This window comes from Natator depressus, chromosome 10 (assembly GCF_965152275.1).
Source record: "Natator depressus isolate rNatDep1 chromosome 10, rNatDep2.hap1, whole genome shotgun sequence".
Taxonomy (NCBI): domain Eukaryota; kingdom Metazoa; phylum Chordata; order Testudines; family Cheloniidae; genus Natator; species Natator depressus.
The window spans coordinates 20,538,252-20,553,008 of NC_134243.1; the positions used below are offsets into that span (position 1 = coordinate 20,538,252).

Below are 14,757 nucleotides of genomic sequence, written 5' to 3' on the forward strand. Positions count from 1 at the left end.
TAGGAATCACAGATGGTAACTCATTTGTGTGTATATGTTTGCTTTCTTTAACCTATTTTATTTTGTTACTTGTTAATAAATCTTTAGATAGGTTATTACAGGATTGGCTACTGGCATTGTCTCTAATGTAATATTTAGGGTACCAGTTGATCCGAGATAAGTGACTGGTCTCTTGGGACTGGAACTAACCTGAATATTTTGTGACTTTTTGATATAAGTGACTATCACTAAGTCCAGCTTGTCTGGGTAGCAAGATAGACTGGAGAAGCCAAAGGGACCGTCTGTGACGCCATTGTAAGACTAGTATAGTGATCCAGGAGTTCATATTTGTTACTGAATTGGTAAAATATAATTTTAGCACATACCACCAATTTGGAGTTTCTGCCCCGTTTTTGGCAGTCTGCCTTGAGGTAGGCACTCACAATCATGAGCCACTCTAGGCAGCATGACTTTGGGTATTAGGCCTATTACCACAAAGTAAATAAATGCAAATTGAATGGTTTTGACCTGGATTTTCAGTATATCTGGTGAGGACAATGGACCATCTGCAAAACTAATTCATTATCCTTCATCAAAGCCCTCAAAACTCTCCTTTTCCATGACGCTTACAAAAAATTGGCTGTGGTTAGGCTGCTGGTGCCCTGAGACTGCTACCTATCATGCTGACCAATATTGTCTCATAATTTCCTTGTACTCCTCCATCTGTCTGTCTCTTGTCTTATACTTAGAGTTCAAGCTCTTAGGTTCAGGGACCTTCTTTTTGTTTTGTGCTTGCACAGCACTAGCACAATGGGGCCCTGGTCAATGAGTAGGTACCTAGGTGCTAAGGTAATATAATAATAATAATAATTATTATGATCTATGGCAAAATTTCATGATAGATCACTCAGTATTTGTATAGGAGATAAAACGTATACCACCAAAGTGTTCTGAACTGTTGTCTGCTAAAACCTGCATGTTGAAAACAAATTTTGGGAGTTTTGCTGCATTTTATTAGAACAAACATCAGGAAAGTAGTTGCATTTTAAAGACTAAAATAAACACTTTTAAATAGGAAATCTGCCTTCCCAATACATGTTCTGAGAATATGCAGAGTTTAAGTTTGAGAATTCCTGTATACAATAATTATCTACTGTAAGTGAGTTTCCTTGTTTTGACATAAGGAATGGACAATGCCTACATTCAACATTCTGCTTCTGTGGTTATAATTACCTACCTAGCTAAGTGTTTTTGGCTGTGAAGAGTTTTTTAAATAACTGTACTATGCCTGTAAATGAAACTAGGAGAAAATAACTTCATTTTTATTTGAAAAACAAATGTTAACGTAATTGTAATGTTGAAAATATTATAGCCGAGGAAAATTAAAAACGATCAGATTTGGTACTATATGAACTATAGTTGTATATAGGAATGCCTGAAAACCTTACTGATCGAAGTGATAGGACTAAAATACATAAGATGAAATCCTCCTCCTCAAAGTCAATGACTTTCCCATTTGACTTCAGTAGGGCCAGGATTTCACCGAGCATGTGTCATACTCACACATCATGTGTCATAATAAAATAGACTTCTAGTATAATAATCAAATAAAGGGGCAGTGTTTTATAATTACTAGTAATAATTTTATAAGACAGCTGTTAAAGCTAGTCATACTTGAATAATAGTCTTTGAAGTAACTACATACATAAAATGGTGTAATGGGAATTTTTTTTAGTATGGTCCATGTTTGATTGCATTATATGCTTAACCTTGCATACGCTTACAAAAACAGAAGCCTGGTTTTCAGCTCACATCTTTGTGTGTTTATTTAACTAGACTTCAACTTCCTAGTTTTATTGTTCCATACCTGCAATATGTGAAATGAAACTGTGAATCATTCCTAGTTTGTGTCAAAGATGTGTCTGAAAATAGTGATTCATCGTAATATACTTGGGTAAGATATAAGATGTTGATCTGGATTTAGAAATGTATGAAACTAGTAAACCATACTTCACAAAATAAAAGGGGTCTCTGCCCCCACCTCCCAAATCAGGACATCTTAAGTTGCTTAGTGCATGATCAAAATTCTAAGCATTGATATTAGATGTTAAACACAAAAGATCTCTGCTCAGGGAGGAAAAGTACTGTGAACTTCCTTTCAGTTGGATATAGATGTTTTCCTCAGTTTTTCTGTTAAATTAGTAATAAACAATTCTTTTAATAAAACTACTTGGTAATGTTTGCGAGACCATTACATAATTTCATAATGACTAGCTATTAGTTGCACACTGATGTCCCCTATGAAAATTTTTAACTTGACAATAAAGGGAAGTTCTTGCTAACCATTAATAATTATATATTGGTCTCTTTAGAAATAATTACTAAATTATTGCTGCTTCGAACTCAAGAGATAAAATTTGCAATAAAAATAAATTCTCAGACGTTTTACATTATGTTGTGACCCATATGCACACCTCAGAATAATGAAGCAAATTGCACTATATAATAACTACATTCCCAAGTGTACCATATCTCTAGTTTTCAGGGTAAAAGTCACCGAATGTAGATATTTGGGGACAATGTATACCTTCAAATCAGCGGCACTGCTATGGGTACCCGTATGGCCCCACAGTATGCCAACATTTTTATGGCTGACTTAGAACAACGCTTCCTCAACTCTCGTCCCCTAATGCCCCTACTCTACTTGCGCTACATTGATGATATCTTCATCATCTGGACCCGTGGAAAAGAAGCCCTTGAGGAATTCCACCATGATTTCAACAATTTCCATCCCACCATCAACCTCAGCCTGGACCAGTCCACACAAGAGATCCACTTCCTGGACACTACGGTGCTAATAAGCGATGGTCACATAAACACCACCCTATACCGGAAACCTACTGACCGCTATTCCTACCTACATGCCTCAAGCTTTCATCCAGACCATACCACACGATCCATTGTCTACAGCCAAGCTCGACGTTACAACCGCATTTGCCCCAACCCCTCAGACAGAGACAAACACCTACAGATCTCTATCAAGCATTCTTACAACTACAGTACCCACCTCCTGAAGTGAAGAAACAGATTGATAGAGCCAGAAGAGTACCCAGAAGTCTGAAACCTATGTAGATAGCTAACACAAGGCTTATAGATCACTTAGTTCTCACTTAATTCATCAAAGTGGGAGCTAAGTGATTTATACCTCTTGTATTGGCCCTTTGCACAGGGGTGTGAATTTCACACCCAACAATATTAAAGGTAGAATCATAGAATATCAGAGTTGGAAGGGACCTCAGGAGGTCATCTAGTCCAACCCCCTGCTCAAAGCAGGACCAATCCCCAATTTTTTCCCCAGATCCCTAAATGGCCCCCTTAAGGATTGAACTCACAACCCTGGGTTTAGCAGGCTAATGCTGAAACCACTGAGCTACCCCTCCACCCCGCTACAGTGTCCTGTTTTCTTGAGCACAGGAGGAATCAAACAACAGGAGACAGTTTTTTTCCTCACAGTCCCATGCCCAGTTTCCAGCCAGCACTTAGCCCAAAAGCTCTCTTGCTTTTTCTCAGGGTCACACAGCCCGTGCTTCTCTGGCTGTCTTTGATAATTAAAAGCAAGGTGGAAGTTGGTTGTATGTAGTTTTCAGATATGGGTAAGTAAAAGTGACTTCCATCCTTTGATAATATGTAGTATTTTAAAACCACATACACAACTGAAACATACTGCAGAAAGTAAACATTTTCAATAGCTATCACAGTTGGTCAAGGTCATTGTACAGAAGGTTCATACAGACATTCAATGGAAAGCAGCAATTAGTGTCATTATCTGCATGATGTATTCCGTATTTGCTTGTTTGAATTGTGGTTTTAATTATTCATTTTACTATTGCTCATTTTCAATTAACTGAAAGAAATACATGCCCCACTGCATTTAATTTTTTTGTCACCTTTACTGTATTTTATTAATACTATAACATAGTTTTCCTTCAAAATATTTGGTGGTTATGAAACATCTTTTCTGAATTTAAAACGATCAGGTTTTGGTCTCAAAATAAAATTAAGAATTTCTAAAAGAAATCTTAATAAATAGCCTTGACTGTTATTTTTTTTAAGCAAGACCTAACTCTCAGTATTCTCTATTAATGTTTTAATGCATAATTGAATTATGATGGGAAAGTAGTAGCAGAAAAACAGTGAAATCACAGGCTGTAAGACCTCATTAAGTGACTACCAGAGCTGTTAGGCAGTTTCTAGAAGCTGGGCTTTCATCCAAATTTGTTATTTCTAATGCATTCTTTGATTGGGGATCTTAGGAGCTAAACCAGAAGAGTTTCAAATACGTTATGCCTATTTAGAGCCCTGGTACATGCGCAGTTAAGTGGTGTCCTTAGCCGGCTGACTGCTTTTCATACAAAGAAATCTGGAGGGTACTCAAAAGCTATTTATAAGAATCATGATCCATGAAGGACAATGCACCTTAACTTTACAGAGCTGATGTTAAATTTTGTTGGCTTGGAATGACATGGAATGCTTGGAATGACATGCATGAACATATTCAGATATATGTATGTTTGTTTTTTTATATTAACTGTGATTAGAGAAATTATATAAAAATGACACAAATTTGTTGTAAATTGCCTGAAGATTTTTAAACTATCCTTGTAGCAGATTATGGAAACTGAAGTATTTAAACAAGAGAGTATACATTTAATAAACAGTACATTTAGTGATTTTAATAAACAAATTATATTTTATAGGCCACATACTTGCATGGAACCATTGGAAACTGGTTGTACTTTGCACTCTTTTCACTTGATGGTATGGGGAATTTCAATTTTTGTGTTAATAAGACAAATTTTGCTTTCAGAGACTTCAGTGACTGGATGCATTGGAGAAACATGAATTCTGTTACCAAAAAATTAACAAGTAAAAACCATCTTTAGCCATATAACTAAAAGAACTCTCCTTTAAGCAGAAATAAAAGTTACTAATGGAGCGCAACATCTGCCCTCAGCCTAGCTGCTCCTATAAAACCCACTGGTACATAGGGGGAATGTATCCCTCAAGGAACTGGAACTGTCAGCCATCTGCAGAAGAGGAACATCCAAGGGAGAAAAGAATGGTTAAGCAAAAGAATGGGACAAGCATTATGTCCAGGGGCGCAGAGGAAATAGGGAACCAGGTGACTGGACAGCATAACCAGGAAAACAGAGCAGAAGGGCCAAGTGACAAGGTAGCATGTCCCAGGGTAATGGAAGAACAAGCTACAAGGCAGAACATACAGAAAAGGAGAAGGGAGCCAAGCAGCAGAGAAGCAAGATCAGGGGAGCAGAAGGGAAAGAGCAACAAAATAGATGGGAGGGAAGAATAAGTGAAGGACAAAAGTAAAGGCCATTTAATTAACCTTTTTTCTAAAAGGATAGAGTAATTATCACACGAAAGATAGCTAAAATATATTACTTTGTCATATAAGCAATTGCTATAGTTGTCACAGCAATATTTTACAATTAAGAATGGGAGGAGCAGTCTTCCACAAGATTTTGAATGGAAGAGGAGCAGTCTATGAGACAATCTCTCTATTAAGATGTAGTTTGCACTATGAAAAGTTTGTGAATGCCTGATCTGTAGCATATGTGGTAGAAGCAGGAGGTCCTGGGGTGCAAAATTCATTCTATTTTTTAATATTGTATGTTAGAATTCAACATGCAGGTGAAATTGAGTCATGCAGATTGTCAGCTGAGCAAGCACTATGCTAAGTTTCTAGATTTACAGTACATTGAAACAGCATTGTTTGGAAAATGTGTCAGTACTAAATAGGAAAGTGGGAAATATAAAATTTATTTGAATGATGTAACAGTTTAAATAGACAAAAACAGTAAATGCAGTTACATTGCAATACAGCAATAATTTCCTGTAGTGTTAATATCTTCCATTCAAACTATTAAATATCTACATGCATTAGATTTCCTACTGTTAGTATCTTCTAGCAGCTTGTATAGAGAGTTCTGTTCAGCAAAACATTTGTCTAGCCTTCTGCATTGCAGTAGAAAATGGAGAAAGCTGTTTCTCTGATTGGTATGCTGTGCTCTGACCATGGTGTGCTAAAAGAGAGATCTTAGAGAGTGGATTGCATCAAGCAAAGTAGAGCAAGGTGACTCTTAAAGAATTTTTCAAAATTCATTTTTCAATAAAAATTAAGTGGCTGGATACTGGTGGATACTTTGATGCTTTTTTTCTCAAACTGCCATGTAGTGGTAGTAAATTCAGTACTACCAACCTTTAATGGTGAATGATTCATTTGAAGGAAAATTATTAGCATTTAAAGCATGTACTGTACAATACTTTCTTCTGTAGACAGACTAATCTTAACTCCTTATATGTACTGTATTCAGTTTATAGATTTAAGAATAATTTTTAGCAACATACTTGCATCCGATGAAGTGAGCTGTAGCTCACGAAAGCTTATGCTCAAATAAATTGGTTAGTCTCTAAGGTGCCACAAGTACTCCTTTTCTTTTTACCATATTTTACAGTGATCATTTGTGCCTCTCTCCTTTTAAGTTTCTCTTGTGGTCTTTTAGGTGTGGATGTTCACCTACTTAAATGCCCATATTTGTTTGACTCTGCATGTGTTTAGAATGTTTAGTGGGAGGACAAAATAGGTTTTGCATAACCTTTAGAAGCCTTTGAGTATGGATGCCATTATATTATATTTATTATCGGATAAATGCACACAGGTTCCTTATAAACAATAGGAGAAAAGACTTGTAACAGAAACACAAGACAGTTTTTTTAACATAGGAATCTACTACACTGCTGCTTTAAATATATTACTAGTATATACTATAGCATATGGCAGGTTTCAGAGTAGCAGCCGTGTTAGTCTGTATTCGCAAAAAGAAAAGGAGTACTTGTGGCACCTTAGAGACTAACAAATTTATTTGAGCTGTAGCTCACGAAAGCTTATGCTCAAATATATTTGTTAGTTTCTAAGGTGCCACAAGTACTCCTTTTCTTATAGCATATGGATAATACAAATATAATATGGAGAAGTTGTGTATTTCTGCTAGTTCTAAAACATTATACATAGGGAGGCAAGGTGTTGTGAGGTAAGAGAGAAAGTGTGTTTTGTATTCTGTGGTCATGTCCTTACCAGATAATTTTACAAAAAATCCAACATATATTACCAGTGGGAATCCTACTGTGGCAGTTTGTGGTGCTTTTAACACCATGTTACTTAAACAACATGGATAGAATCTTGGATCTGTTGAAGTCAATGTGAGTTTTGCCATTTACTTCAGTGAGCTTAGAATTACATCCTATGTTGTTCAGACGCAGTGGTAAAAATGCATGCAATTGCAGGAGCCTTGTCTACATTAGGGCTTCAGCCAGTTCAGCTCAATTGATGGTTGTACTGAATTTTGTAAAATTTCTTCCTGTAGACGGGGCTTATACATTTAGCAATCTGGAAACAGAATACATATTGGCTGTTAAAGTTAAGCACATGCATAAGCATTTGTAAAAATGAAGACTTTCTTTCCAATATTTGACAAAGCAACTCTAAATGTTTAATATTTAGTGAGTCCTCCGGGATCCCACCTCATTCTCTTCTTTATACCCCTTATTCCAAAAATACTTCTGTCATGCCAACTTTTCCTAACGGCAAAGATGGCAAAACTTCTTAGACCTTTACTGTACTGCTTCAAAAATCAGACAAGTGGCCAATTAAGCCTTATGCTGGGAGCAGCCGACTCTACCAGTGAGAAGAGCTAACCTTAAACTCAAATCCAATATGTGGCAACCCAGCCTATGAATTTTTTGTTTTTAATTAAATGGAATGGTTTGGTAACATTTTAAACATATTTGCATCTATTATCTTTTTCTAGCAAGAAACAGGAACTTTTACATTTCTAAGCACTTTTCTTGAATAGATTAATAACAATGGTTGGTTAGACACATCTTACACAAAATAGGAACTCAACTCTTCCTTTCAGAGTAGCAGCCATGTTAGTCTGTATCCGCAAAAAGAAAAGGAGTACTTGTGGCACCTTAGAGACTAACAAATTTATTTGAGCATAAGCTTTCGTGAGCTACAGCTCACTTCATCTTCCTTTGAGAGCTATAATTGTTTTATAATAGTTTGAGGCTTCATGCCTGAAGAGCATATTCTGACATTTAAACCAGGTGAGCAGAATGCCTGAATTTCTGAGATATAGCTTGTTGGCTCTAATACAAAAAAGAGTCTGATTTCTCAGTAAATCCATTACCGTCTCACTCTAGTGTATTATGCTTGCTGACAGATTGTATTATACCCTACTATAATTGTGTTTCCCACAGACAACAATATGCGTGTTGTGAAGTTATACAATCTAAGTAGACGTACTATTGTTAGGCTTTCAGCCTGTAAGTCTCACAGCAGAATGAGGAATGGTACAGTTATCTCCATTCATTGGTGCCAGAGAAGTAAAACATTAACACTTAAATAAAACCTTTTTTCCAAAGCATCCTATCAATGATACATTATGCTAGTTAAAAAAATGGACTGTTGTATAAAATTTCCTTAACAAAATGTGTTACTAAATGGAGGGAGATATGTCTGCTCCTATAGTTAAATATGGGTCCATCGTGAGGTGTATGTATCCAGCTTCTGAAAAGTTCATGATGGGAGGGCAGGGGGAGGAGGAATTAATAAGCTTCTTGGAAGGGAAGAAAAGTACCTCCATTTCCCTAAAGGATTATATAAGTTGCTAGTCCTGAAAGGGCCTGACATCTGGTCCTTAATAACAGTCCTTTAAAAGAAAACATTTAGTCCACGGAAGAGGCCTTTCTCTCAGGGAAGAATACACTCCGGGTAGACCGGGATAAGTTATATACAGCATTATGTCAGATAGTCATGGACAGGTTTTTATCCATAACCAAGTTATATAATGTTGAACATGACTTGTCTCTGTCTACACTGACTGCAAATGTTTTAGATAATATGTTGCTACAGGTGGCTGAGATAAGCACAAGTCATCAATCAGAATTCATGTCATTATTGCTGTCTGGCATTTTAGAATGGAAAAAATCTTTTTTGTACAATTCAACTTTTTTTTCTTTTGCAGGATGCAAAGTTTGTAGAGGAACGACGCAAACAGCTACAAAATTACTTACGGAATGTTATGAACAAAATTATTCAAACTGTGCCAGAATTCACAGTTAGCCCCAAAAAAGAGACTCTTATTCAACTGATGCCCTTTTTTGTGTAAGTATGTGTCAAACGGACATGCAGTATTCAACAAAATGTTAAGCCTTTTTCTTTGCAGTTTAACGTTAGAAGTAATGCACCACCACTGAAATCTCCATTTTATTATAGAAAGAAGCCCACTAACACGATAAATGCTTTTGATATGTTTAAAGAAATTATACATCTACTGTATTTTTTTCAGCATTTCAAATGTTTCTTTGAATAAAGGCCACTATGGATAAAACTTTCAAAAGCATCTAAATGTTTTAGGAGCCTAAGTCTTTTTGAATGTCACTGGGTACTTTTGAAAATTGTGCTTTCTGGGTTTTGGGGAGTTTTGTTTTTATTTTTTGGTGCTCCATTCTACCTTCTTCTCTTCCTCCCCCCATTCAAGTTTTATATACTGGCCAAAATAAAGAATGAAAGGAATCTGACTGATTTTTCAAGGAAAAATGCAGAACTTTTGCAATCTGTGTACTGTTTCACTTACTACAGGAAGGGAGTAATATTACATTCCAGGTACAATAATATAGTTGTGTAAATATAAAGATAGGAGAAAATGGCCAGACATACTTCCGTATAACCTGGTTATGTGTTAAGAGTATTTTAACATGAATATATCACCATATCAGAATAGCATTTTTATTTTACCTTTCCATTTTGCTGTAAGCACTGCCCCTTAAAATATGTGTCATTTAAAAATACTAAAATGATAACTAATGAAAACTGTTTTTTGGAGTATGGGGTCAGTCTTTCTCTCTGACACTGTCTTCAAGCGCATTGTGTTATGTCTGATCGTCTTTTGGCCTGAATATGTAACAGGGGCCTATCCAGCAAGATACTGAATGATGGGAAATGAGAGCAAGCAGAATCTTTCAGAAGGAACTCAGCACCTGTAGGATTAGAGCCAGGATGTGCTTAAAGTCTTGAAGGCCCCAACCCTGCTTCCACTGAAGCCATTGGGAGTTCTGCCATTGATCACAAGAGCAGCAGGAATGCGGGCCAGATATGACTGCAATTTTATAATGAAACTGTGCTGTTAACTCAGGTGCAACATGAAGTAGTTGAGGTGAAATTCTAGACTTTATAAGAGCTAAGTATTATAGCTCTTTTTACCAATAGTTCTCAAAGTGCTTAACACATGGCAAATGAGTGGAGAGTCAGGAAGAACCCAGGTTCTCTGTCCCCTAATCCAGTCCCATCTCCTCTGGAGCATACTGCCCTTTGAATCTGGTTCGGGTAGTATCTAATCATATATAGTTACTAAACATGTACAATCTGTATATTCATTGAACAGTCCAAAGAATTTACATGCTAAGACTCCATTTCTGGGGCTCCACTGGGATCCACTCAAGTGGATCAGTTTGCACAATCAGGGCCCAATTAAATATGATATATTCCAGAAAAAACAAACCACCTTTGTCGCTTGTACTAATTGCACTACATTGTGCTGCATTTGAGATTTGCATGTTGAAATGTAGTATTTTCCAGGGCAGAGATCTATATGGATAGAAAGTTGACTGGGAAAAAAACAACATTTATTAGAAAACTTGCTTCCATAGTCTGTTTGTCATTCTCTGACAGGAAAATTTCCATAATTTCAGTATTTTTGTCCAAGATACCACCTGGTTCTTTTTGTTATAAAGTAAAATTGTATGCATACCTTCAAGTTTAATGAGCTAGCATTCCCTGTCTTACACTTAAAACTGCATCTGGTATATTGAGTGTGTGAAAACAAAATTTGCTGACTCTCTCTTAAAATCTCAGTGGTATTTTGTTTCACTTTAAAGCTAGAAGCAATTTTATGTTGAAAATAAGAATTGCACCAAGGTACACAGTCATGTCATCTTTTAATTTCTCTGTGTCTGTATATAATGATGGCTTCTGATTTCTCTGTACCTTCACCTGTGCTTTTCCAGTGGCCTGTTCCTTACGAAAGGCAGGAAGAATACCAAAATATATTTTGTGGCATTCTCGTTGTTGTAGTTGTTCCTGCATTTTGTCAAAGTAAAAGTAAATTTGACATGACATATTGAGGTTGCTGGCGTAAATGATGGGATATCATTTGTAGAGGCATAAAAACTTACCTCCTTCTCCAAATAACTCAATTTGTGTAAATTTGCTACAGGTTGTGATGATTTAAATAGTTTTACATTTTGTCACTTCAAAGATCATTAGAGAATTTTCTGTTATTTTAGTTCTTTTTAAAGAAATTAATACTTAGGAAATGCTCTATTTCCCTTTATTTCTTAAACAAATGAAGGAAGGAATGTAGATTGTAACCCACATTTAGAATCGAATTTTCATATGAAATCATTATTATTTCTCTGTCTCCTATAATGTTTACTTTTAAGGTTATTAAAACATATTTTTGTTAAATGTGAATTGCTAATAGCTTATCAGCATTATTAGTAATATGGAATTTGCAACTTTAAATTCAATTTAGAGCTGGATGATTTGATTGATAATCACTGGTCTTTCATGTCTGGGATAATGATTCAATTCTAACCTGAAACAACAAGTGGAACATCAGTCGGCAAAAAACATATTGCATGTTATTTAGTACTTGTTTACTTTGTTTTTCTGCTTGAGTCCTCAAAATTTTTTTTATCCTCTCATCATTCTGAGATCTCTCTGTTTCTCACCCTATTTTGTCAACCAGGAGCATGTTCTCTTGCTATAAGGACATAACATATGTTGCCCATCAAGAGCTTTATTAGTGCTATTCTGTGAATTTCCCAAAGGAAGGGATAGAATTAATGGATGCAAAGAGCCACGTTTGCCACTGATCTAAGCTGTTGCATTTCATTGACTTAAATGGAGTTGCATCCACTTATGCCAGTGGTGAATTTGGCCTAAAGTCTTTTCAATTGTAAATTAATCGTTATCCAGGTAAAAAAGGTTTCAGAGTAACAGCCATGTTAGTCTGTATTCGCAAAAAGAAAAGGAGTACTTGTGGCACCTTAGAGACTAACCAGTTTATTTGAGCGTAAGCTTTCGTGAGCTACAGCTCACTTCATCGGATGCATACAAATTGGTTAGTCTCTAAGGTGCCACAAGTACTCCTTTTCTTTTTTCAGGTAAAAAAGCAAACACAACAAAAAGCAGATAAAAATCTGAAAGTTTGGTGCACAATAAAAAAAATCTAGATATAACTAAGGTTACAGATTAACTGAATTGATATGGTCTGAATTTACCTAGATGCAAACAAAAGTTGGATATTGTTCAAGTTCAAAACATTCTTAGGCTATGTCTACACTACAGAGCTTACAGCGATGCAGCTTCATCGATGCTAGTGCAGATGCTTTAAACCAATGAGAGAGAGCTCTCCCATCGACTAATTACTTCATCCCCCATGAGCAGCAGTAGCTGCGTTGGTGGGAGAACCTAAAGGCAAATGAGAACAGGAAGGAAGGATATAGAAAGCGTATAGCTCGGTTTTCCATAAAGCCCATTACTTTAGCATCTAAGTGCTTCCCAGGCAAATTAGAACTCCTTCTCCTGAATATCGAGCAAAGAACCCTCTCCTGTTAGATCAGAGTGGTACTCTATGGGGAGTTCCTGAAGCGCCCAATGCACCTATACATGACTGGCAATGCACAGGTCAACTGCAGTCAGGCCAGTACCTATAGAATATTCCTACTGGGGCCCACCTTTCCTTAGGTCTAGGAGTGGGGCCTCATAACATATTAAAGAAAAGAGGAGGAAGTCTTGGTCATCATCAGCATCGATGGCCAGGCTTCCTATACCAGGAGTGGAGGTGGCTCGGAAAACACTTCAGTTGCCCTACCTACCAAAGAAATCCTCATCTTTTCCATGCAAGGCCTTGGATCCAACACATACCAGCTGTCAATGACTTTAGAACTTTACAAAACCTGTTTTTGAGGCTAACTGAAACCTTGGACATTGAGACAATGGTGATCCATGCATATGCTGTTTAATATTCTCAGCTCCTGAGTGCCAACAAGAATTGCCCTGCCAATTAATAAGGGCACACTGAACCCAGCAAAGGGACTGTGGTCCACCCACGCCTAGCTTTCTCCTACTTCGAAGCAAGTAGAAAAGTGCTATCAAGTGTCACTTAAGGGCTTGGAACATTTTTACATGCATCTGACATGAGGGTCCCTTGTGGTAACTGCAGTCCAGAAAAAGACCAGGTCCATGTAAGAGCACTCCAAAAAATAAGGACCCCAATCAACTAGACTTTTCAGTGTAAAGGCCTATTTATCAGCCTTCCTCCAATTCCACATTACAAACTTCCAAGCCTTGTTAGTAAAAGATAGTTTTTCAATGTAGGAAAGGGTAACTCCCTTCCTAACTAGGCTTCCACAGAACTCTAGAGAGAAGCTGAGAGATGCCATCAAAGAAGGCTAGATGGTAATGAAGATAGTACTACAAGTGGCTTTGGATGAGTCTGATGTGGCCGTTAGATCCATGCCTTCAGCGGTAACAATGCACCAACCAACCTGTAACCTGGTTACAGACTTCTGGGATTCCAAATGAAGTTCAAATGATGATAGAGGACTTACCGTTTGATGTAATAGAGCTCTACGGCAACTGGATGAATGAAGCAGTCCATTCCCTAAAGAATTCAAGGGCAACACTGAGATCTTCAAGCATATGCACCCCAGCGCTATACTGCAAGTTCTTCTATTGGCAGCGCTCACAATGGCAAAGGCCATCTGACTCCAATAATCACCCAGAAAACATCCCTGTTATATCAGGAGGCGCCTGTCATCCTCTTCCTCTGTCACAGAGGCAGCCGCTTGGATGGGGTGCATGTTGAGAAACATGTCAAGACTATGTCAAATACTATAACGGGGTTCAAAAGAGAGCTACATAGATTCATGGAAGATAAGTCCATCAATGGCTATTATCCAGAATGGGCAGGAATGGTGTCCCTAGCCTCTGTTTGCCAGAAGCTGGGATTGGGTAACAGGGCATGGATCACTTTATGATAACCTGTCTGTTCATACCCTTTGGGGAACCTGCCATTGGCCACTGTCAGAGGACAGGATACTGGGCTTGATGGACCTTTGGTCTGACCCAGTATAGCTGTTCTTATGCCAGAGCCAACTGTTGGAAATCATTCCACCTCTTCCATTGGGCATGGTAAGAGATTACAGCCAACAGTTTTGTGCTGCACATCATCCCCTATGGCCAGAACATCCATTTTCGTGCTACGTTTTCTTCCCACTCTTCTTTATTTATTCCTCTTCAAAAGACCCTTTTCATGAGACCAAAAGGAAGTGGTTTTGTTATTTTGTTTTGGAGCCATAGAAGAGGTTCCTTGGGAGTACAGAGGAAGAAGGTTCTACTCCTGATATTCCTTATTCTGAACAAGAAAGAAGGTTTTGGTCCCATCATACACCTGACAAGACTGAACAAGTTTATGCACCACCTCAGATTTAGAATGGTAATGCTTGCCTCTAACAGTCTATCTCTTCAAGCTCAGGACTAGTTCGTAGCTCTCGGTTTACAGGACGTGTAGTTCCATATTGCCATCCACCTGGCCTTCAGAAAGTACCTGTAATTTACAGTAGGTCCAAAGT

The 14,757-nt window shown here is 37.4% G+C and overlaps 1 protein-coding gene across 1 annotated transcript in view; it reads left to right on the plus strand.

The window, feature by feature from the left end:
* The window catches only part of SNX29 (sorting nexin 29), a 441,491-nt gene that overhangs the window by 366,702 nt on the left and 60,032 nt on the right, over positions 1 to 14,757 (plus strand). Inside the window, exon 20 of the mRNA XM_074965421.1 lies at positions 9,084 to 9,223. Coding sequence (XP_074821522.1) covers positions 9,084 to 9,223 — 140 coding nt within the window. The remainder of the gene's footprint in view (positions 1 to 9,083; positions 9,224 to 14,757) is intronic.